Raw genomic sequence first — 24,416 nt, 5'->3', positions numbered from 1 at the left:
CTCCACCACCCTCCGGCTCTGGACCAGGGGAGTGGCCACCTCTCCCAGCCCCCCAGAGTCCTGCCCCCTTGCTGGAGCATTGAGGGATAAGCAGGGTGGGGGTGGGAGGCAGAGTAGGCCTGGCACTGCCCTCTCCACCCCAGGGCCCTGGAACCGAGGCCTCACCCGTATCCCCCAGGAGCCCCTCTCTTTCCTTCCAAGCCCAGCCCAGATTGTGCCCCAGGCCAGGGAGCCTCTGCCAGGTGATCCAGTCAGTGTGGCAAACAGCAGGGGGGCCTAGCCCTGGCCTTCGGGACTGCCTGGGCCCCAGGTCCCCTCTGGAACTGGGTAGAGCTGTCTCTCCTAAAATCTGAGCCCCGATCCCAGGCAACACTGGGAGATGGGACAGTGGTGGACAGGGGGCCTGTTTGTTCTGGCTCAGCTCTCCCCACTGTGCTGGTCCCACGCAGACCCCTCCACTCCTCTGGGCTCTGCAGCCCCCGCCCACGTGTGGTGGGGCCCTGGGCAGACAGAGCCCTGAGCAGCAGGACCATCAACCTCCCTTTCCCAGAACCTGGCTGCTTTCTCCACCGCAGCCCCCCTGGGAGTACCTTCATGATCCCATTCCAGTTGTCACCCGTGGAGACCTGGAAGAGCGTGAGGAAAGCCATGCCGAAGTTCTCGAAGGTGGCATGCCGGCTCATGCCCTCACACGGGTTCTCGTCGTTGCAGACTGGAAGCGGGGAGAAGGTCAGCCCTGCCCGACAGCAGAGTGCCTTCGGGGCTCACCCGGACCCGGTGCCCCCATCTTGCCTCAGAACCCTCACCACACCCTTGGAGGGGCAGGCAAACTGTCCGCAGCCTACAGATAAACTGAGGCTCAGGGAGATGGCGCATGAGCTGGGGCTCAGGTTTTGGTGAGTCTGACTCTGCCCCCACTGAAGAATGGGTTTCTGAGAAAGAGGATGAAATGGGGCCAGGGCCAGCCCCCCCAGGGAACCCTGCTTTCCAGAGCTGTCTGGTGCAGGGTGGAGCTCAGCGTACGCTCTGTTGCCCTCTGACCCAGCCCTGGTCTCTCCACTTGATGGGACGGGCACTGGCTCAGGACAGGCACCAACACAGGGATGGGAGGGCAGGTTCCCTGGAAGACCAGACAGCTGGAGGATCCAAGCTGGGCTCCAGCACACAAGCCTGGTGAGTGCCCGAGGACACAGGCTGCCCTCTCCCAAGAACTCCTACCCGAACCAAGAAGGGAGAGCAGATGGCAGAGGGCCACCCACCCGTGCGCCCTTCTGTAGGCATCTCCCCAACACAGAGACCCTGATGTGACAGGCTGGAGGGGTCTCAGGCCTCCCCCACCCCCCTGGCCATCCTGCAGCCCTGCTGCACCCCCACCACAGGCCTCCTCCAGGAGTCACTCACCCAGCTTCCCGAAGAGCTCCACCCCAAGGGCAGCATAGATGAAGAAGAGCAGCATGAAGAGCAGGCCCAGGTTGCCCACCTGCGCAAAGACAGGTGAGGCCAGGTGGGGCTGCGGAGCTGGCAGGGGCACACTTGGCCTGGGAAGGGTGGAGGCTGGGCGATGGGGGTGGGCAGCCTGAAGGTCAGGGCAGCTGTTACATTTCCCCGGGCTGTGTGTCCACGTCTGTCACCCCCACAGAACCTGGAGGGCAGGCTGGGTCCAACACAGGCCTCAAAATAACAAGAACACGCTCGTGCCGCCTTTACCACAAGCTGCCGTTTCCAGCACGTGCAGTTCATAAGCTCACTTTCTCCTCACAATAATGCATGAACTATCTTTTTTTTTTTTGAGACAGAGTTTCACTCTTTTTGCCCAGGCTGGAGTGCGATGACATGATCTCGGCTCACCATAACTTCTGCCTCCCGGGCTCAAGCGATTCTCCTGCCTCAGCCTCCCGAGTAGCTGGGATTACAGGTGTGCACCACCACACCAAATATTTTTGTATTTTTAGTGGAGATGTGGTTTCTCCATGTTGGTCAGGCTGGTCTTGAATTCCTGACCTTAGGTGATCTGACCACGTCAGACTCCTCAAGTGCTGGGATTACAGGCATGAGTCATCGCACCTAGCCGTGAACTATCTTTTATCCCCATTCTTCAGATGAAGAAGGAGATCGACCGAGAGGTGATGTCACTTGTTCAGAGTCACATAGCTAGTAAACAGGGATTCAAACCCAGCAGACTGGTCCCAGGGTCCATGCACACCACGTATGCTGCACACCTTGTGTGGCTACCAAGGTTGAATGGATGGATAAATGAAGAAAGGGAAGGAGGCCAGGCTCAGTGGCTCACGTCTGTAATCCCAGCATTTTGGGAGGCCGAGGCTGGCAGATCAGGAGGTCAGGAGTTCAAGACCAGCCTGACCAATATGGTGAAACCCCGTCTCTACTAAAAATACACAAATTAGCTGGGTGTGGTGCCACGGTTCAATAGCTTGAACCCGGGAGGTGGAGATTGCAGTGAGCCAAGATCACGCCACTACACTCCAGCCTGGGTGCCAGAACACGACTCTGTCTCAAAAAAAAAAGGAGGAAGAAGAAGGAGAAGGAGAAGAAGAAGAAAGAGCAGGGAGAAGGCAGGAGGTCTCAGCGCTAACACTAGCTCCTTTACAAAACCACGGAAATGCACTTGTCCCTGTCACTGTCATCTGCTGGTCTGGGAAATCTTCAAGAGCAGGAACACAGCTGCATGCGGTCAGATGTGCCTCCTTGGGCCAGCACAATGCCTGGCCATAGAGAGGAGGGAAGGCAGGAATCACGCAGGCCCAGGGGCCCCAGAAGCCTCTGCAAAGCCAGCCACCCCCGTCCCACAGCTCCTGTGGGAGAAAGCGTCCTGGATTCCAGACCTAGTTCAAATCTATCCATGCACAGAGACCACCTTTAACTGATGCTGTGGAGAAGACAAGGCTCAAACACTTCCTTGCCCTAGAAATGGAATATCTCTTAGAACCCTCAGGAGGCCTGCATGAAGAGAATCAGAAGACGTTCATGTTAATTGCTGGAAAGTAAACCCCATTAATCACCGCTCCTTGAGTTTCTCCGCTCCACTCCAGAGCAGGGATTCCTGCCCAGCCATTCTGCACTGCTAGTGTCTAATTAAATGACGTTCCCTTCATTAATGAAACAAGCACTTACTGAGCGCCTGTGAGGCAAACTGTAGGCCCTGACGGCTGATAAGGATCTGGCATGGCTGAGGCCCTAGGATTTCAGCTTTGTGCCCTGCACAGGCCGGGGATGGCAGCATCTCTTAACCAGGGTTGCCTTCAGCTTTTCTATCTGACCCTTCCTGCAGTCAGCATCTCAGAGCTGGCAAAGCTGCGGCAGCCTCCTCACCAGCTTCCCTACCTCCAGCCTCTCTCTCCAATCCACTCTCCTCCCAGCCACCAGAGCCACCTTCTCAAAGGCAGCTGTCTGCAATCTCCCATGTCTAGAACCCTCCTGCGGCACCCAGTGCCTGCAATATAAAGCCCGATGTTGCTGCCCTGGCATTGAAGGTGTGCTGTGACCTGATCCCCCAAGGACCCCCTCCCAGCCTGACCTTCCAACCCCCCACACTCCACCCACATAGAAAACAAGCCCCACAGTGCCTTGGCATACTCTTTTCCGTCTGCAGGGAGGACCCTCCGTCTTTGCCTAGTAAATGCCTCCTCCTACCCCTCAAAGCCCCATCCATGGGTCACCTCCCCTGAAAAGCCTTCTCTGGTGCCTCCTCCCTCTTTCTGGGGCAGAGCCTGGTGGGAAAAGGCTGAAGTTTCATTTTCCTAGCACTTTCCATAGAACCGAGGAATGGCCAATGTCCATACAACAACATGAGCATCAGCGAATGGATTTTGAGGGGTAAGCACCATTTCACGGCCAGCGGCACTTGGAACACACGTCTTCTAAAGTGCTGATGCAATTGTAATGACTACATGGGTCTCCTGCTGGAGGCTGGGATGTCCTGAACATCTCCACATGCTGTTCCCTGTGCCAGCTCAGCACTGGATTTGGGAGTCATGATAGGACTGCCCAGGGGTCAGAGAATGAGGAAGGGGAGTGGGACCAAGGAGGGCCAGGGAGGCCGAGGCACACACCCTCCATCCCCATCCCTAGCAGCTTCTTACATGCCCAGTTCATGGGAAGTGGCATGTAAGAGGCTGCTAGGGATGGGGATGGTGTGCTTTATGAGCTTTAACCATTTGAAACCTCACTGCAGCCCTTCGAAACATGCACTTGAGGGAGCGATGCTTCACCATCATCCTCATTTTATAGGCAAGGAAACTGAGGCACAAAAAGCTACAAGTCCTCTGAAGGGATTTAGTGTTAGGAAAAGCCACACGTCTCCGAATGAATACCCTTGCTTTCCATCCAGACCACGTCACTTTCCCTTTACAATGAGGCTGCTGGAAAGCTCACACTAAACTCAAGAACAGAACTCACTGGTGTCCTTAGCCAGGGTCCCTGAAAGAATTAGCTCTGCTTCCACCTTCCCTGGGCTGTTAATCTTGTATCCTCGTTTTTAATGTGTGGTATCTGTATTTTAAGGCGCCTAAAGTTCCTGACGGCTCTATGAGTCATAATGAATAAATAAATGAGCCTGAAGCTCAGCTCAGAGCAGAGGCCACCCTGAGGGGAGGGGGAAGGGGAACAGACAGCAGGGGGAGGGAAGGACTGGGATTGCAGAATTCTCAGGAGGATGAAAAAGAGGCCCTCTGTGGTCCTGATCACATCTCCCCTTTCACTAACGACGGGGTGCAGGTAGAGGGACTTCCCTAACTTCCCAGATGCCCACCTGGGTCAGGGTCTCACACTGTCCCTCCTGGAATGCCATCTTGGAACTTCCCCATCCACACTGCCACCTCCTTCTACCAAGCCACCCTTGGAAGTCCAGCTCCGTTTCTTTTCCCAGGCTGCCTTCCCAGAGTGTCCAGCACTCTTCTCTCTCTCTGGAACATGCTGGAGGTCCCTCCCCACATTTCCCTGAAGTATTTGTCTCCCCAAATCAGCCTGGGGGCAACCAAGGGCATGATGTGGATCCTCAGGGCGTGCACAGGGCTGGACAAAGAGTGGCACTGGCGACCACGTGGTGAAGCCGGAAGAAAGAAGCAGAAAAGGGCCCTTCCCACCTCTCAGGCCCCAGCTCAAAGTGCATCCCCAGAGACAGCATCTGCCCTGGCTCTGGCAGGTGCAAGGAGAAGGGAAATCAGAGCCTGCACAACCCAGGGCCCAGCTAGACTCCAACGACCTCTAGAAGGGCTGCCAGAAAGAGTGGCTCTTACCTGGGGCAAAGCTTGCACCACTGTGTCCAGCAGGGCCCGCATCCCTGTGGCCATCTTCAACAGCTTCAGCACTGCAGGCAAGACCCAGCCCTGCCCACTCAGTCCCGGGGCAGCCGGGACATGTGTGTGCATGTGAGTGTGTGCACGTGCATGTGCACGTGTGTAAACTCAGGAGAAGAGTGAGAACATGAAGGCACGTGCAAGCAGAGTTCGGCTCTCAGATGACACATTACACAACGTGGGTGTGTGCAGCCACAGGGTAAGTCGGGCATGCACAAAAATGTGTGTACACAAGGCGTGGGCGTCACTGTAAAAAATGCCCCAGAGGACAGGGCATAGCCACAGGAACAGAGGTCTATGAAGTGTGTGAATGAGTGCACCATGAAAAGTCACGGGCACAAAGGGCCAGCGTGAGTGGCCACATCTCTTCCCTTCCCCTCTCGATAAAGATGACTCTGGCATCACTCGCTGAGTTTCTGGCAGGCAGAAGACCATGAGGCACCTCGGCTTACCCTGAGGCAGGAGGCTTTTAAAAGAAGGAGCCACCTTGAGGGAGGGAAAAGGGGGCTCTGAAGACCCTGCGTCCTAGTCACTGTGTTTGAGAAACGCCAGTGAGGAGCTGGAGGTGTTTCCCATCTTCCCAGCTGGACTGGGTTCCTTGCATAACACTCTGAGACTGGACCCCACGGGTCATGGTGTTATAAGGAAGTGGGAGTGTGCCCATGTGTGTTGTGCAAAGCTGTCTGTGAGTGTGTTGGGGGAGGTGTGTGCACACAGAGGGTGCATACATGTGTGTTGGCTGTGTGCCTCCCGGCTCTTGCTCACTCCTGCTCAGCAAGGAGCCCACCATGCCCACGAACTCCTGCCCCCACCTCTTCCCACCCCACTCCTGTGTGCCCTCATCAGGCAATGGGGAGTCTCATCCCACTCCTGCTTGTCCCTATTCCCTGTCCCATCCTCTGCCCCTCACCTCGGGCAATGCGCAGGACCCTCATGATTCGGATGATAGTGGGGTTGATGGGCAGGGCCGCGTTGATCTCAATCTCCTCCAGGGTGATGCCCATGACTGACAGAAGCACAATGGCCAGGTCCAGCTGGTTCCATCTGCTCGGCAGTGCATGGGAAGGCAGGAGTAAGCATCAGGAGAATCTCTCTGATTCAGACACACCTTAGTGGGGGAGCCTCCCAGGTCCTCACCCTTCTATTGTGACCCATTGGGTTGTGTGGCTGCCCTCCCTTACTAGCTCCTCCTAATGCCACTGGGTCCAGGCCCCTTTCTGCTCCCCATAGCCATCATTCTCTCACGCAAGGGGCTGATCAGGCTAAATAAACATCTGTGGCCTCCTTCAGAAAAGGAGGCATGGACTGTAACTTCTAGAACTAATCTTGACCTGGCTGCTCCTTTTGTGTGGCCTTAGGCTAGTCCATCAACTTCTTTGAGCCTCACTTATTCCCTTAAAAAAAAAAAAAAAAAAAAAAAGCAGATGGTGCTCTGCCTATAGGGTACAGAGAGCCTACCAAAGATCAGCCAAGATGGGCCAAGTAGAATGGCCTGCATCTATCAGATGAGACCATAATCATTTCCTGTTCAGCGTCATAAGCAGCAGCTGGTGCACTTGTCCATCAGTGCCTAGATGCTTACTGGCTCCCCTCCTCAGGCTGCTCCAGGCTTCCCTAAGGGTCAAGACTGCTTCCTCGTCCTGCAGTCTACCCTATTACTGCCATAGCCCAGCCTGGCCACTCACCGGTCTTTGAAGAAGCGCCTCAGACCAAATGCCACCAGCTTGAGCACAGCCTCCAGCACAAAGACAGTGGTGAACATATAGTTGCAGTACTTGAGGGCTGTCTCCAGAGACTATTGGAGCAAAGAGAAGCATGATCCAGGGCACATGACCTGCTCCCCAACCTTCCTCCACTCAGAAAGTCTCTGGCTTTTTAAGGAGAGAATTTAATCCATTTACTTTTCGTGTCATTGTTTATATGCTATTTTATTCTTTCCATCTTAATGTGTACTATTTATTTTATGTTGTTATTTCTTCTGTTTCCTTTTTCTTATTTCTGTGTGTCTGGTCCAGCTGGTCCCCTTTGGAGGCAATATAGGGTATTAATGAAGAGCTACTGAGCCAGACTGCCTACATTTGAATCCTGGCTTAGTGCTCACTCCTTATTCACCATATGATCTTGAGTAAGTCATTTCATCTTAGAAAGCTGCTATGAAAATTAAATGAGCTAATAGTTCAGTGCTGGACACAGAACAATACTTGGTAAATGTAAGCTATTACTATTCCAACTTTTTCCTGTTAATTTAGAAGTTCTATAATTATTGTTTCATTCTGCCAATGCTTATCTTTCTTTTTCCCGCATTCATAATATTCCTCTCCTATCATTTGAAATAAGGTATTAATTCCACACCGGCTCTGCTTCCCTCTTCTTCCCCTCCAACTCCATCAAGGTTTTTAGAATGCACTTGCTCCTCACATGCCCCTCACATACCCAGTCTGCAGCAAGCTGGGAAATGGTCATCCTCACCCACCCCCAATGTTTGCCTGAAATGGTTCCCCCACCCTGTTCCCAAGTCTCCATATGCCCAGGAAGTAACTGAAGCTACATGGTAGGCTTTGAATGCAAATCTAAGTTCCCGACTTGGTTCACTACCTATGGCTAGGCAACTTGGACAGGATCAACATCTCTAAGCCTCAGTTTCTTCACCTATAAAATCTGTACAAAGGATTCCCCCTGCCACATTAAAGAGTTCATATATGTAGTGTGCCTTGCAAAGAGTCAATATTTAACACACCACAATCATCGCCACCCATGTGCAGGCCAGGGTCCAAATGTTGCCTCCCTGACCCTTCTCTTCCAGGCCCTGAGCTTCCTGAAGGTAAGCTTGTCCTGCGCATCCTCCCACTGCAGTGCCCAGCATAGAGCTCAGCATGGAGGGGCTGCTCAGATCCTGCTGTCAGCTAACCCCTTCCTGACCCTATCCCTGGGGTGGGGTCCTGCTGAGACCCCACCCTCACCTTGTACCCTTAGGCTGGGAGGCAGACCAGGGCTCACCGTGGGCTGATTGTAGTGCTCCAGGGACATGGTAACCACATTAAGGCAGATGATGAAGGTGATGAAAATGTCCAGGTAGTGGCTGGTACACATGGAGTGGATGAGCAACCGGGTGTGACAATAGGTGGCATAGTAAGGCAGCCGCTGGGCCTCTGCAGGGGATAGAGGTGGAGTGGCACAGACCACAGAAGGTTGGGGTCAAGGAACAGAACACAGAGCACAAAGGACGGAAAGGTGGATGAAAGGGAGTGGGTAAGGAGGAGGATGTCCGTCCACCCCAGGCCCTGGAATCAGTGTTAGAGCCCCTCCACCCAGCCAAAGCACCATGAGAGAAATGGTGGGGAAAGGTGACAAAGAAGGCAGAATATTCATTCTCCCCATCTACCCCAAAAGAGCTTATGGCAGGACCTCTGGGCTTGCCTGTAGGGAGGGCAGGGTTCCCATGGCCCAGGGCACCCAGGCTCTGCCTTTGCTCTCTGCCTGGACTGAACCCCCCACAGTCTCACTCAGGTTGGCAGTGGTGTCAGCCATTGGACTCTGGGTGGACACTGATGGGGCTCAGGTCCCCTGGAGAGGAAGATGCTGGGAAAAGTGGCTTAGCCCTGGGCACAGGGACTGTATCTTTTGTTCCCTTCCAGCTCCAAAGGCCCAGGAGGCTGGGGTCAGGCCCAGGCAGAGGGGCCTAGAGCTGGGTGGCCCATGCCCTCCACAGGCACCCACTCACTCCGGCGCTTCTTCTCCAGGCGCCGCAGCCGCTTCTCCTCACGCCGCCGTGCCTCTTCAGCCTCCTGGTGCTGCCGGCACTTGTGGAAGTTCTCCACCACGACGCCCACAAACATGTTGAGCACAAAGAAGCTGACGATGAGCAGGAAGGAGATGAAGTACAGCAGCATCCAGGGGTTGTGGTTGGTCACAGGCTGCAGGGGAGCCAGAGAGGGCTGAGGAGGCTGATCAGGCCCTACAGGGCCATGGGCAGGTGCCCAACCTGGCTGAGCCTCCAAGAAGTGAGGATGTGTTGAGCCTGCCTCCAGGAAGGCAGCTGTGAGGTCTAAATGAGGCAGCAAGTAGGAAGTAAATACCCTGGGCATGGCACAATAATGTGCTCAGCAAAGAAAGCCACACTTCCTTCCCAGCTCAGCTGCTGCCTCCTGGACACATCTGTCTTCTTCCTCTCGTTCACCTATTCATTCACCTATGCATGCATCTATCCATCCATCCATCCATCCACCCACCTATCCTTCCACTCACCCATCTACCCATCCACCTGTCCACCCACTCATCCACTCATTCACCCATCCATCCACCCACCCAACCACTCATTCACACATCCATCCACCCACCCATCCATGCATCCACCCATCCATCCACCCACCAGCCAGCAAGCCATCCATCCACCCACCAGCCAGCAAGCCACCCATCCATCCATCCATCCATCCACCCACTCATCCATCCATGCATCCACCCATCCATCCACCTGCCAGCCAGTCACACATCCATCTATCCATCCATCCACCCACCCATTCACCCATTCATTCATCCACCTATTCACCCATCCACTCACCCATTCATCTACCCATCCATTCATCTACCCATCAATCCATCCATCCATCCATTCACACATCCATCCACCCATCTCTCCCATTCATCCATTCACTCATCCACCCACTCATCCATCCATCTACCCATTCACTCACCCATTCATCCATTCACTCATCCACTCACTCATCCATCCATCTACCCATCCACCCATCCATCCATCCACCCATCTACTCACCCATCCATCTACCCATCCATTCATGTATCCATCTACTCACCCATCTATCCTTTCATCCATCCATCCATCCACCCACCCGTTCAACCACTCAGCCAGCCAGCCACCCATCCATCAATACATTCATCCATTCACTCATCCACCCATCCATCCATCTACCCATTCACTCACCCATTCATCCATTCACTCATCCACTCACTCATCCATCCATCTACCCATCCACCCATCCATCCATCCACCCATCTACTCACCCATCCATCTACCCATCCATTCATGTATCCATCTACTCACCCATCTATCCTTTCATCCATCCATCCATCCACCCACCCGTTCAACCACTCAGCCAGCCAGCCACCCATCCATCAATACATTCATCCATTCACTCATCCACCCATCCATCCACCTACCCATCCACCCATCCCTCCATCCATCTACCCATCCACTCACTCATCCATCTATTCATCCATTCATGTATCCATCTACTTGCCCATCTATCCATCCTTCCATTCCCATCCATCCATTCACCCACCCAGCCAGCCAGCCACCCATCCATCAATACATCCATCCTTTCACTTATTCACCCATCCAGAAACAAGGCAGAAAACAAGGTGGCCAGCAGAGGGAAGAACTTGGATGCACAGATTCCTTGGTGGAATCTGTGTATGCACATGCATGCATGCACTGGTAGGGGTGAGGGGACAGAGCAGACAAGGAAGTAGAGGAAGATGCATCCAAGTGTTCTCATTACTCCTACCCAATACTGCCACCCTCACTTCCAGCTCCAGAGTTTTACTGGATGGGACCCATGAAACCAAGAACCAAAGGGCCATTATATATAGGCCTGGGAGTTGCACACAGCCCTGCCTCCACCAAGTGGGCATTGTTTTAAGCTAGAAAATTTCACTGTTCTTTCTCCTAGTGACCCCCTCAGTCTGGACACAGTCAACCCAAGTCAGCCACACATCTTGCCTAAAGTCCCTCCCTAGCCCCAGAGGAACCCCTGCTTCCCGAGGGGTCTCGGAAGCCAAGTCTGAGTCTCTTCCCTGACCTCCTCCACCCAATCCCCCTCCCCAAATCCATCTTCACCCAGCAGCCCTCAGGAGGTTGCACTGACAAGCAGATCTGAAAAGCGGGGGCACCACTGTTGTTGCAAGTCCCGCACTGGCTCTCTGCTCTCAGAATAAACTTTTTCCCCTTGTCATGGCTCACTCGGGAGCTTGCAGACCACCCAGCCCTACCTGCCTCCTCTCCCCACCTCCTACCTCTCTCATTTTTTACCCCTGGCCCTCAACTCCCAATTCCCTGAACACATCACTCTCACCTCTCTGTTCCTGTGCCTGCTGGCTCAGCCCCTCTTCTTTGCCTGCACTTGGTTCTCCACCCACCAAGCTCTGTGCCCCTCTAGGCAGGAGTGGCTCAGCTGCCTCTCCACACAGAGCAGGGGGGATTTGCCAAAGCAAATGGAACAAGGATTTACGCTACCCAAGGAGCCGCCCTAATGGGGAAGATTCAGGCCAGGATATGAGGTGCGGGCTGTGCTGACAGTGGGGAGACACTGGGGTTATGGGTCTCACTGATACCAGTTTCAAATTCAAACCACTGGGCCCCAAGGACACCATGTCTCCCTGCATCCAGGCTTGGCCTGGTCCCAACAACACCTACCTGCTGGTCCACAGCGACAGCATCCAGTCCATTGTACATGATGTTCACCCAGCCATCCTTGGATGCCAGAACAAAGAGGGACATCAGAGCCTGGGAGACACGGGGAGAGGGAATGCAGGGGTGAGGGGTGTGTGACTCCAGCTGCAGCCACCCCTCCTCAGCTCTCTATTCTTCTGCCTCTGGGAGGCAGAGGGACACAGAGGTCTTCCCTGTGTGGTAGACCTGTACCTTCATGCAACAAACCTTTCCAAATGACCTACTATGTGCCCGCCACATACTCCGTAGTTGCTATTATAGAAGAAAGAGTACTGGACCCACAGTCCTGGGTTTTGGTCTCAGTTCTGAAATTATCCAGCTGTGTGATCTTGGGCAAAAAAATTCAATTCCTGCCCCCTTACCGAAAGAATGGAGCTAACAAATGCCTTTCTGGCAGATGTGCTGGGAGGGCCAGCTGAAGCTCAACCAGAAGGTCCCTGCCAGCCTTACTCTAGTGGGTAAGACATGCTTGCCCCAGCATCTGACAACAGGAGCTCATGAGAGGAGTCAGGAGCCCTGGGTCAGAGGTGGCCATACCCCCTTCTGCCACTGTGGGCTAGGACATGGGGTTCTGGAATGAGTCTCTGGCCTGGCAGCACTGTCCCTTCCTCCCACCATCCAGAGCACAGACCCCTGCCTCTTCCCTTTCCAGGTGGGAATGGTGCAGAGGGTGTCCAGAAAGGGTTCAGACCCAGGAGCAGGAGGGCAGGGGACACAGAGGAAGCCCTCCCCAACCCCCCACCAAGGGCACAGGAGGCTCCTACATTCGAAGAACCTGCCATCATGGCCCCATTGACAGATGAGGACACTGGAACAGATGAGGGTCTGGCACTTGTCTGAGGGCACACAGCTGGAGAGGGCCACTGAAGAGTCAGAGGCTGCAGCCCAGGCTGGATCTCTCCAGGTGGCTCCGAGTGCTGAGAACACCCCACAAGGAATTCCAGGAGAGCCCGAAGCCAGGTGGACCCAAAAATGCTCCAAAGGGGCAGGGCTGGCACTGGAGCAGAGCCCACATGTGAAAGAAGTCAGGAGCATGGGCAAAGGCCACAGGTGGGCTCCCCTCAGCTTCCTAAGACATCTTTTCCCCATAGGGGCAGGGGTAGTGACTGTCCCGGTTCCTGACACCCTTTCCCTGGGCACTCACTGCCCCTCTAAGGCCCTGTGGCTCCCCTCCCAGGTGGCACTGGGGGGCAAGCCCTCCAGTGTTATCTAGCTGGAGGCTGCCCATTAGCCAGTGGGGACACGAGCCTGAAGCCTGCTCCTCCCTGTGCTCCTGGGGCAAGGCAAGCCTGCACCTGGACATACCTGGGCTCCTGGGCAGGCCCTAGAGAAATGAGAGTAGCTCTGGGGAAAGGGGAGGCAGCCAGCCAAGGGCTCTCACCTGGGGCACTGCCCAGATGGGTCTCTCCTGGCAGGCCCCCAGGAGAGGAGACCAAGGGGAAAGCAGACACTGGAAAGGGGCTTGCCTGTCGATGGAGCAGAGAGCAGCGGGCGGGTGATGGGAGAGGGAACCACCCTGGGCCAAGGGCTTGGTACACTTGATACCTTTTCATCTCTACGGTGGCCTTCTTGGCAAGCTATAACATTCTCATTTCATAGATGAGGAAACTGAGGCTCAGGGAGGCCACAGTTACAGAAAGTGGCAAAGCTAGATTCACTCTTGACTAAAACTCCTGTCAGGGTCCCGTGGGTAGGGGTGAGGTGTCTGCTGGACACCGCAGGCAGACCCTCTGAGCTTCATCCCATCTGAGAGGTGAGTGCTACCCTCACCCATTTTGCAGAAGAGGAAACTCAGGCTTGAGAGAAGTCAGTGTCAGTTCTGGCAGTGCAAGTCTGAAGCCAGGTGTGTGATTCCCAGAGCCATGGCATCCAAGAGAGGGGAAGGTGTGATCAGGACTAGGAGGGCAGCGCTCACCTGGCCCAGGTTGTCGAAGTTGTATTTGTGATGGACCCAGCGGTAGTTGGCGGCCATGCAGTCCGAGCGGTTGGTGATGTTTCGGGTGTCCACACCCAGGCAGTGGTAGAACTTGCCTTTGAAGAGCTGGGAAAAGGGAGGCAAGGTTGGTGCTCTCACGGGTGGGGGTTGCAAGTCAAAAAGAAATCTGCCTCTTCATCTCATAGACTCAGCCTGCCTTGTGCTCAGTCATTTGGGCCCGTGTCTGTCTCCCTCCCTGGAGGGGGAGCCCATTGCTGGCAAGGCAGATGGCTGGCCAGCAATGGGTGGTGGCGGTTGGAATGTGGAGTCTCTCCCCTGGCTGTGGGAGACTTCCTCTTCCCCAGTCACAGAGCCCAGTCCCCACCCAGCCTGGGTACCCCTCACCTGCACTCCCAGGATGCCAAAGATGATGAAGAAGGCACAGCAGATGAGCACGATGTTGCCGATGGGCTTGAGGGAAGAGATGAGTGTCTCCACCACCAGCTTCAGGCCTGGTGCCCGGCTGATGACACTACGGGCAGGGAGAGGCCAGGCGCATATGAACCTTTGGCCAGGCCAGGAGGCAGCCCTTGCTCAGCCCAGAGTCACCAGGGCTGAGCTTCCGAGGGCAGGAGCCCCAGGGCTCACCAGGGCTGAACACCCTAGGGCATGAGGACAGTCACCGGGAATGCAGAGAAAGCGGCCAGGCAATCTAGACATGGCAGAGCAGGAGGTGAGCTGTACCCAGGCCTTAGATCTACAGCAGCAGCAGGGCACCTGCCCTCACCCCTCACTGTGCCCAGCTCCACGGGGGCCGTACCACACCCTGATCTAGGGACTGACGCCCAGAGATGGCAATGAGCCACCTGGGGACACACAGCGTGGGTAGCAATAGTGGGGTCCACCTTCAGCCCTGCTCTTCCAGCATGCCCCTCCCCCAGGGTCTGCAGACCCCTCCCCTGGGAACAGCCCAGGGTGCTTGGCACTCACTATTGGAGGACTGAGTGGGCGGGTGGGGAGGGCGGAGTGAGGGCCCAATTCAGCGGAGGCTTCTCTGTACAGTGTATGACACCTTCCCCCATCTGCCGGGGAGGGGTCCTCACCGCAGGGGGCGGAGGGTGCGCAGGAGCCGCAAGACTCGGAGGACCCCCAGGATCTTGGCTCCCCCGGCCGAGGCCACAGACACCACGATGTCGATGATGGACACGAAGACAAGAAAGCCGTCCAGCACGTTCCAGCTGCTGCGCAGGTACGCCTGCTCGCCGAAGTACAGGCCCAGCGAGACCACCTGAGGCGGGGTGGGGTCGGGGTCAAGCCGCCGCGGGACGGGGAGTGGGGGGGTAGGTGGGCGGGGCTGGCCAGGCTCTGCGCTTAGGGGCAGGGCAAGGCCCAGTGGGCTTCGGGGATGGGGCGGGCTCCGGCAAGTGGCAGCGCCGAACGGAAGGGTTGAGTTCAGGTCTCACTCTAAGGGAGGGTGATGGGCGGGGACGAGGCGGGGTCAGGGCCTCGGGGGCTGCCCCGTTAGGTTCCCGGCGCCTCTGGAAAATCCAATTCAAAACTGCCCACCCTGGGAAGCGCCCCAGACGAGAGTCTTCCCCTGAGCCCCACACCTCCAGCAGGTGCCTCCGTCACACTCAGTGTTCCCTACACCAGTCTATCTGGCGGGGTTATGACTCCTGTGAATGGGGACGCAGCTGACCCCTTCTGGATCGCGAGAGCCCAGCCCAGGGTCTGATACCCAGAGGGGTGGGGCCACGAGGTTACTAGTGGAATGAGGCCTATGGCAGGTGAGTGATGAGCTGAGGCAGGGGCTGACAGAGGGCCAGAGTGACCGAGCTGGGGCTGGTAGGGGTCCTGGGTGAAGCTAGGAACTACCTTCAGTGTCATCTCGCCCACGAAGATAGCCGTGAAGATGTAGTTGGACACGGTTAGGAAGATGCGTTCCTGAAAGCATTGGGAGGTACCGTGGACCCAGGGGCTCCCAGACCTGCCCAGCCAATGGCCAGCCTCTCCTTTGGCCAAGGTGCGTGGAGGAGAGGCCGCCACCTCTCAGTTCAGGGAGGCTTTCCCCGCTCCCGAGGCAAACTCCCTGTCCCGCCTTGAGGTGCCCAGTGAAATCCCTGCCTCCCTCAGCCCTGATGAGCTGTCCCCTGGCTTGGCCCTGCCCTAAGGGCTGCAGCTACTCACGGTGCTGCCCGCCTCGATCTGAGGCCGCTCCAGGGCGATGGTGATGCAGTTGAGAAAGATGAAGGCCAGGACGACGTAGTCGAAGAGCTTGTGGGCAATGATGGTCTGACACAGAACCCGGAACCTGGGCAGGGTGGGCGGGGGCCGCCTGAGCATCACCTGCCTCACACCCTGGACAGAATGAGGCAGAGAGCCCAGGCAGAAGTGCAGACCAGGCTGGCCTCGAGGAAGCAACCCCTCTCCTCTCCTCTGGCCACACAACAGGTGCCGACTCTACACCTGCTCAGCATGCCCAGCTGGCACGGCCTCCTCTGACCACACACCCACACCACCAGGTCACCCCCTTGCCCTGACACTCTCAAGGCTTTCCCAGCCCAGATCCCTAAGCCTGTCAGGAGGACACCACACTGCCTGGTGCCCTCTGCTTCTGCCCCAGGCCTTCCCTTAGGCTGCTCCCTGCCCCTGGACCAGGCTCCTCCTCTTCACAGACCTTGCTGTGCCTACTGGAATGCCACCTGCCTCCACAGCCCAGCACAAAGGCCTCCTCCTCCAGGAAGCCTCCTGATGTCCCCTTCAGATGCAAGCCCTACAGGCTACTTGAGAATGGTTCAACCTGGTCCCCAGCACAGGGATGGCCTAGACTAGAGGAGAGCCTGGCCACCAACATCGGGCTCCTCCCTCTCCCCTGGAGACCCCCAACCTCTGGGCCGGCAGGGTCTGCTGTGGTTTGGGAGAGCGCCACCAATGGCCCTGCCTGGCTCAGCAGAGACCTGTCCCTCCCACATCACCCCTACTTTAACCCTCACCCTAGGCCTGACCCCGCACACCTGTTATCGGGAGAAAAGAGGTAGACAGACCAATTTTCGCGGACCTCGCACCAGTCGGGCTTATAGACGTCGATCATCTTGCGGACGCGGAAGCACAGGGTCTGGCGAGAGGAGGACGGAGCGCCGGGGGTCAGCGCTGCGCAGGGCTGCCCGTGTCCGCCCACGCGGCCATCCCGCCAACTGGGGTCGCAGGGTCACCTCCGAACTCAGCCCGTCTGGTGCAGCCAGCGAGGGTTTCTCTCCCAGGAGCCGGCCCAGTTCAGGTGTAGGCAGTTCTGACCCCGCCCCTCCTGCCTCGCGCCTGAAGCCCCAGCCCCTCCGGCCACGCCCGCTCGGGCCCCGCCACCTGCGGCCGCACCCCTTTCTTTCCAATCTCACCGCTCCTGTCCCCTTCGGTCCCGCCCCCACTCACGTAGTCGATCTCCTCCTCATCCTCCCCGCGATCCCGGCGGTCGCCCATCTTGGTGAAGACGTCCTTGGCGATGCTGGGCATCCTGCCATTGCAGTCCTCATGCCCGGGGACCGGGCCTGGGGCCCTCCAGGCGGCCCGGGGGTGGGCGCCCACCGCGGGCACCAGCTCTGCCAGATCCACCGAATCCCTGGTGTCGAGGGACAGCGTCCGGCGGTGGTGGCGGTGGCGGTGCGCCAGATGGGGCCCGTGATGGGCATGATGGGCGTGGTGGGCATGCGGGGAGTGCAGGGGCGCGGCCCGCGACGGCCCCTCGTCCCCTGCACACTCGCAGACCCGGGCTCCGCCGCCAACACGCTCCGCGGAGAGCAGGGACTCGTGCTCAGCCGACGGCGGCTTGTGCTTGAGGCTGTTCCAGCTGGAGCGGCGGCTGGCCCAGGCCCCGCTGCGGCCCCACGGCCCGTAGTAGGAACTCCGGGAGCTGGACTGGGAGGAGACCCCGCCCCGGTCAGTGGCCCACAGGCACACCCATGAGTGGGTCATCAGGTGCAGAAAGGCAGCCTGCACCCCCGCTGTGGCTCTAAGAGTGCCACCGCCTGACAAGTGGTGATGAAATGGGCTTGACCCTAGAGCTCCTCTCACTGGCCCACCTTATTCCATCTACATCCACAGGGACATGTGGGCAAATCACCCAGAGGTTACATCCCCTCCTGCCACCTCACTTCCCTTGAGGAAGGTACAGCAAATTAGGGCCATCTTCCCATTTTACACGTAAGGAATCTGAGGCTCAGAGAAGGGCAGTAATTTGCTCATTGTAACACAGCTGGGAGGTGGCAGAAGCTGGATTCAAGCTGCAGTCTGCCTGACCCCAAAAGCCAGCTCTTTTTACCTGACACATGGATGCTGAGATGAAAACCCAGTTCTTTGCACCAGACCCCACTGGCACTAGGCATTCATTCCTTATTGCCAGGTCCCGCTGTGGCACTGGGAACCCAGGAATGCAACAGACATACCCCTGCCTGACTTTGGCTGGGCACCAGAGTCTGAGGCTGGACTGGCAGGTACCTCTCCTCAGGGCCCCTCCACACACACCCCAGCAGGAAGATCCCACCGGGAGCTCCCCATAAGAACTCACCAGGGAGCGCTGATCATAGCTCATCCTCCCCAGAGACATGACGCTGCTCTTTCGGGAGCCCAGGGCCACCAGCATGGGGTCCGGCTGCAGTGAGAGTCGGGGGGCAGGTCCCATGGCCCCAGCAGGACCTAGGTGCCCACCCAGCGGGAGACTGGGGTCCAGGTGCCCATTGGGGGTCATGGGGATTGGGCAGAGCTTGGGATCTGGAGGAGTGAGATGGAGACAGAGGGAGGGACAGAAGGCAGAGAGGACAAAACAAGAGCAAGGGAGGCACAAGACAAACAAACAAGGAAGGAGTAGAAATGGAGAGCTTTTCTGAGGAGGCTTCCTCTACCAGGAAGTCTTCCTGGTTGTACCCCATCACAGCACCTCCCCTCTGCTCTGCCTGCAGGGCTCTCAGCTTTATTTAGGTATGTGTGGACCCCTTGCCTTCCATGTTCAGGACCAGCCTGGAGCCTCACTGCCATGCCCACTGTGGGAAACAAGGCAGGGACTGTCCACCCTGGTTACTAAAAAATACACTGGGCTAGGTTTGGGAGATGCTTGTTCTAAGCTGCCCAGTGGTACCAGGCAGGACCAGAACATAGGCCTTGACCTGAGACCCTGAGGCAGTAACCAAGGGGCCCTGCTGTGTGGAGGGATGTGGCGGGCTGCAGCTACCCCTGTGCCTAGAATCCCACAGTCTGTGGATGTCACCGACCTCTTTTTGAAATTTCACATTTCTTCCAATTATGAAGGTAGATAACAAACCATAGAGAAGTAGCAGTCCCTGAGCCTGGGCTTGAGGGAAAGTCAGACATTGTCCCCTCTGCCCACTTGGATCTGGGGGGAAGGCTCTTGGCCCTTTAGGTGACAAGCAAGGACCTGTTTACCTCCACTGCTGTCCAGGCCTTCCTGGAGCTTGTCAAACTCCTCCATGTTGGATGAGCTCTGGTCCTCGTCCGAGTAGGAGCGATTGGCGTCACCCTGGGAGAGCGTCCCTCACGTTAGAATGCAGATCAGCCCAGCTCCTCCCTTCCCAGCTCCCTCCTGAATTTTTCGATGGGTGTTTCCACCGCCATTTTACAGATGGGAAAACTGCTAGAAAAGGGAAATGAGATGCTAACAGGACCCTAGGCCACAAAGCCAAATCTGCCTGACTGCACACATCCCCAGAACCTCAGAGGATGCAGAGACCAGGGCCCAGAGTCCCTGATCTTAGGGGATTTCGAATCTCGGAGATGAAGAAGCCTAGTCCTGCAGCCCTTGGGGAGGGCAGGGATCGAAGATGCGGCATCTACTTGCATGCTTCCTATGATGAAGAGCTCACCACCTCATCAGTAACCCCCTCCTTTAGGGATAGGTTACCTGCCAGACAAGTCAGGAGGTGGAGACCAGCCTGGCTAACATGGTGAAACCCCATTTCTACTAAAATAGAAAAAATTAGCCGAGTGTGGTGGAGCACGCCTGTAATCCCAGATACTCTAGAGGCTTGAACCCAGGAGGCGGAGGTTGCAGTGAGCTGAGATGGCGCCATTGCACTCCAGATTGGGCAACAAGAGCGAAATTCCATCTCAAAAAAAAAAGAAGTTTGAATTGCAGCCCCTCCCCCATCCAGGCCACCTCGCCCTTGCCCAGTCTTTTGCAGGCCCTGTGGGGGTGCTTCCTCTGCCAAGACCACAGTCACCTCCGCCTGGAAGCCCTCCACCAGGATAGCCACCAGCAGGTTGAAGAGCACATAGTTCCCGAAGGTCATGAGGGCGACAAAGTAGAGGGAGGCCCAGGGGGAGGTGGAGGCCATGCCATTGTAGAGAACGACGTTCCAGTCTTCCTGGGTGAGGATCTGTTGAGGAGACACAGTCAGCCCCGGTGCACCCCTAGTCCAGGCATACGCTCTACAGGGAGGCGTGGGGGCTGTCAATCCCTGCCCCCCCCCCCAGCCAACTGTCCCATTGCTTCCCCAACACACATGGACACACAGTGGCCACTGACCTGGAACACGGTGACGATGGCCCACAGCAGAGAGTCGAAGTTCTTCCTGTCGGGGACCGTGTCTCCAGTGTCGGTGCGGAGGCTGAACTTGCAGCCAAAAATGTGCATCCCAAGGATGCTGGGGAAAGGATGGGAGTGGCTCATCAGACTCACATGCACCAAACCGCCCACCCACCTTGTTTCATTCTCAGTCAACTCAGTAAAATGCGGGGCAGGGGGAATCTGGGCAGTGTTGGTCCTACTTTACAGAGGTGAACACTGAGGCTCGGGGGGTCATGCTTGCTGAGAGCCACAGGGGATTGAGGGACAGGGTCAGGCTTCACACTCAGGTCCAGGTGGCTTTGTCCAGAGAAGCACAGAGGACCACATTCCCCAGGCTCCCAGCCCCAGCAGGCCCTGAGGTGTGGCCCCCGGCAGGGCGGGCTCACCTGAAGATGAAGATGAAGAGCATGAGCAGCATGCAGAAGGTGGCCACGTTGTCCATGGTCTTCATGAGCACCACAAGCTGGCGCCGCAGGGCAGGCATGAAACGCACCAGCTTCAGCACACGCAGCAGCCGGAAGGTCCGCAGCACTGACAGACCACCGTCCGCCTGCCCCACGATCTCCCAGATGCTGTGGCCCAGCAGGGCAGGCCCAGGGTGCAGGAGGAGGGAGCAGTAGAAGGCCACAGGAAGAGGAAGACAGAGGGAGAAGGGAAAACAGAAATACAGAGCTTCCATTCATCTGCCCATCCATCCATCCAACAAATATGTTGGATGCTGCTCCATGCCATGGATGTTGAGAGCAAATTCTGACGTGCGTGATGTATCATATTGTTTGCTGCGAGCGGCAGCAAGGAAAACCTAGTCGGACCCCCAAAGCGGAAAAGTGCTCAATGCGTTATAAAGCGGTAACCAATATGAATATGTCTCACACCAGATGACTTAGTTCTTTGAACACAGGATACATGACTCTTTCCTTTGTTCCTTCGTAAACAGTGCTTCCCAGTTTATCTTTAACCTATAGTAAACATACACTAGCTGCCTGGTCAGTTCACTTTTAATCTATGAAAGAACACAGAGCATCTGCTTGTAAAACTTATCACTGGAAAGTAAAGAATAAGTTCGTGGCTCAGAGTCTGCTCTGGGCTCTCAGCTGGAAATGCTGTGAGACCCCTGATCGCCCACCTTTTACTTTCTATCACTGTGTCTGTTTCTTAATTCCTTCAGTGCTGCCTGGGTTGGGGTCTCCATGGCTGAGCTGGTCTCGGCACATGAGCTAATCAGGGGCTCTTCACCTGGAGTCCGTGGACCACCACCCCCACAAGAAGTCTCTGGGTAGAATCCAGAAGGTCCACGGTTGTCACTGTCCTCTTTTTGAGATTTAATGTGTCTTTTGGTTATAGTTGTAAACAGCAAGCCACAGAGAATTAGCGGTACCTATGGCTTTGTGGCAATCAAAGTAACTGATGTCTCCACGTCACGTGATAGTGGATGCAGCTGTTTCTCAATATCATTTATGCCCATCCCTTCCTCGGAATGACGGTAGTCACAGACCTGCTGCTAGATCATGCTGTTTAATGCAAAAATAGGTTGCTAAATCACAGACATTTGACTATTTTGATCAGTTTCTGGATAACGGGTTTCCACTGCCATCTTATGTCCTTTATATGCTGGCTGGGGTCTCTGAGTTGACTCTCCCCCCAGCCCCAGGGCTGCCGGGCGGGTTGGGGTAGGGGTACCTGATGATGACGATGATGCTGTCAAAGATGTTGTAGGGGTTGCGTAGGTAGTCGAAGAGCCCAAACGCAGCCAGCTTCAGGATCATTTCCAGCGCAAACATGCTGGTGAACACCACGTTGCAAATCTCCAGGATGTTGGTCAGCTCCTCCGGCTGTGGGGCACCGACAGGTGGGAACGGAGACCCGGTCAGGCCAAAGGGCAGCTGTGGATCCCCTCTGGACACCCACCCTGACTGTGTCACCCTGGCAAGCAGGTGTCCCCATCACAGCTCAGTCTCCCTACTGCCCCATGCGCAATGCCCTGCGGCGTCTCAACTCTGCCACCTCAACATCCGGAGAGGTCTGCTGAGATGGTGAGGGTTGGGGGAACCCCACAGGGCTGACCTTCCACAAATTTGGAAATGGGCTTTGTAGTGCATCAGGAGGGGAGTGTTCTGATACCCATTTTACAGATGAGGAAACTGAGGCTTGGAGGCCAGCCTGAGGTCAAACGGCTAAGACACAGAGCAGGACAGGAACACAGGACAGGCATCGCTAGAAACTCCCCATTTGCCCAAGACCCTAACCCATTTAGCAAGCATGTAGCAAGTGCCAGGAACTATTCTATGCATTTTATAGTCGTCACTTCACTTAGCCCCTCACAAGACCCCATCTGCAGCCTGGCAAGGAAGCAGGTTCACAGGAGGCCAGACCCTTGTCTGAGGCCACAGAGCTGACAAGTGGTGGGGCCTGGCTCCAAGACTCCTGCCCTTAATCCCTGCCCATGTGGAACTTCTCTCTCCCCTTCCCAGCAATGGCCATCTCAGGACTAAGCGTGGCTGGGGACATCGTGCCCCATGAAAGGGGAATGGACACCATGCACCTGCTACATGACACAGAGCACCCATGGTGGCTCTTAGCCAGCCCAGCAGCTCTCAGAGGAGCTCATTCAGACCCAGGGAGGTGAAGGCACCTGCCTGAAGCCACCAGCTGGTTAGAGGGAGACTAGCTCCCTCCCACCACAGCCACAGAGCCTCCCTCTGCTCTCAGAGCTGTTTACCCCTGGTGTTTAGCAGATGCCCTACAAATGGACTGTCCAAAGAACCCTGGTGTTTAAAGCAGGCCCCAAGAGAGACCACGACGGGGGGCAGTGGAGGAAGTTGGAGGGGTCCAGGCCTGGTTTGGACATTAAGTGGCTCTGTGGCCCGGACAAGTCACTTCCCCCTCCTCTGGGGTTTCGTTTCCTTATCCATAAAACCAGGGGGTCGAGTGAATGAATGAATTCACCAGAGCCTCTCCCCTTTGGCTCACACGAACTCCAGCCCCATCTCTCCCCTCCACTGCTCCCTGGGACTGCTAAAGTGACAGCGTGTGCTCACCGTGGTGCCCGGCCGTCCCTGCCTGAATCACAGAGAAGGAAGGGCAGCACCGTTGCTCAGACCTGATTTGACACCCAACACAAGTTAGCCTCTCCGTTTTACAGATGAGGAAACTAAGGCTGGGGAAACTGGGACGGAAGTGACTTGTTCAGAGCCACTCAACAAGGTTGTGGCAGGGAAAGGCAGGGCATTGAACCAAGCTGGACTCCAAACTGCTCTCCCATTACACCACACAGGGACCGAAGCCGAACTCATTCATTCATTCATTCATTCATTCATTCATTCCTGCATGCCTGCCACAGATCTGAATCACATGATGTGGTGGGCTCGTGCTACCCAGGTGGGCAGTGGCGAGAGTCAGGGCACTGTCCCTGCCTTTGAGAAGCTCATGCTCTGGTAGCAAAGCCCAGTAAACCAAGTTAACAAACCAAGCCGGTGTGTGCTGATGCCAGGAAAGCAGGGGGTGGCTAGGGGAACGCTGCTAGTGGGATCAGGAGGCAGCAACACCTTAGCAGAGACCTAAAGGCTAAGAGAGAGCCAGCGCCAGGGAGCAGAGAAAGGAGTGCAGTTGGAGGCCCCATCAGGATCACAGGCTGGGAAGCGGAAGAGCTGAGGACCCCCAGGGAGCTGCAAGGACCTGATTCTGACTCCATGTGAATTAAAAGGAGAAGAAAAATAAATAAATAAATAACAACACAAGCACCGGCTTCCGGCCCGGTGCTTGGGAAACCTGATAAAACTGCCAGCTCCTCTCAAGCCCAGGTGAAAGGAGAAGGACCATTTCCATCTGTGATTACATTTGACTCAAGAAGTGGTTCCAAAAGAGGAGTGGGACCCTGAGAGGAACCCTCGGTGGGGAAGGCTGAGGCCTAGCACCCCTGGCTGAGCCAGGACCCAGAACGCTGCTCAGAGCCAGCAATTTGCCGGCCCAGCCAGTGATGTCTGCGGAGATGGAAACTGTAGGCACTGACACTATGAGCTGACGATCAGTTGGCTCCAGCCACACGCACAACACATGCATCCCCACCGGGGACGTGGGGGGCCACTGCCATCCAAAAGGTTGCTCCGCGTCTCCTCCTCCCTCACAACAGATATTTCTCCCTTCAGTGCA

The 24,416-nt window shown here is 56.3% G+C and overlaps 1 protein-coding gene across 6 annotated transcripts in view; it reads right to left on the bottom strand.

The window, feature by feature from the left end:
* Positions 1 to 24,416, bottom strand: part of CACNA1I (calcium voltage-gated channel subunit alpha1 I) — a 128,155-nt gene that overhangs the window by 11,260 nt on the left and 92,479 nt on the right. For all 6 annotated transcript variants that reach the window (XM_054239090.2, XM_054239086.2, XM_054239089.2 and 3 more), the window contains 21 exons: positions 21,948 to 22,099; positions 20,654 to 20,839; positions 20,226 to 20,343; positions 19,921 to 20,076; positions 19,127 to 19,220; positions 18,255 to 18,457; positions 17,123 to 17,605; positions 16,711 to 16,811; positions 15,884 to 16,007; positions 15,572 to 15,640; positions 14,800 to 14,984; positions 14,102 to 14,228; positions 13,697 to 13,822; positions 11,746 to 11,835; positions 9,037 to 9,229; positions 8,313 to 8,464; positions 7,001 to 7,110; positions 6,226 to 6,359; positions 5,256 to 5,326; positions 1,402 to 1,480; positions 591 to 712 (listed from right to left, as the gene is read on the bottom strand). In XM_054239090.2, coding sequence (XP_054095065.1) covers positions 591 to 712; positions 1,402 to 1,480; positions 5,256 to 5,326; positions 6,226 to 6,359; positions 7,001 to 7,110; positions 8,313 to 8,464; positions 9,037 to 9,229; positions 11,746 to 11,835; positions 13,697 to 13,822; positions 14,102 to 14,228; positions 14,800 to 14,984; positions 15,572 to 15,640; positions 15,884 to 16,007; positions 16,711 to 16,811; positions 17,123 to 17,605; positions 18,255 to 18,457; positions 19,127 to 19,220; positions 19,921 to 20,076; positions 20,226 to 20,343; positions 20,654 to 20,839; positions 21,948 to 22,099 — 3,075 coding nt within the window. The remainder of the gene's footprint in view (positions 1 to 590; positions 713 to 1,401; positions 1,481 to 5,255; positions 5,327 to 6,225; positions 6,360 to 7,000; positions 7,111 to 8,312; positions 8,465 to 9,036; positions 9,230 to 11,745; positions 11,836 to 13,696; positions 13,823 to 14,101; positions 14,229 to 14,799; positions 14,985 to 15,571; positions 15,641 to 15,883; positions 16,008 to 16,710; positions 16,812 to 17,122; positions 17,606 to 18,254; positions 18,458 to 19,126; positions 19,221 to 19,920; positions 20,077 to 20,225; positions 20,344 to 20,653; positions 20,840 to 21,947; positions 22,100 to 24,416) is intronic.

Source organism: Callithrix jacchus, chromosome 1 (genome assembly GCF_049354715.1).
Source record: "Callithrix jacchus isolate 240 chromosome 1, calJac240_pri, whole genome shotgun sequence".
Classification (NCBI taxonomy): Eukaryota; Metazoa; Chordata; class Mammalia; order Primates; family Cebidae; genus Callithrix; species Callithrix jacchus.
This window is presented reverse-complemented; position numbering and strand designations above follow the sequence as displayed.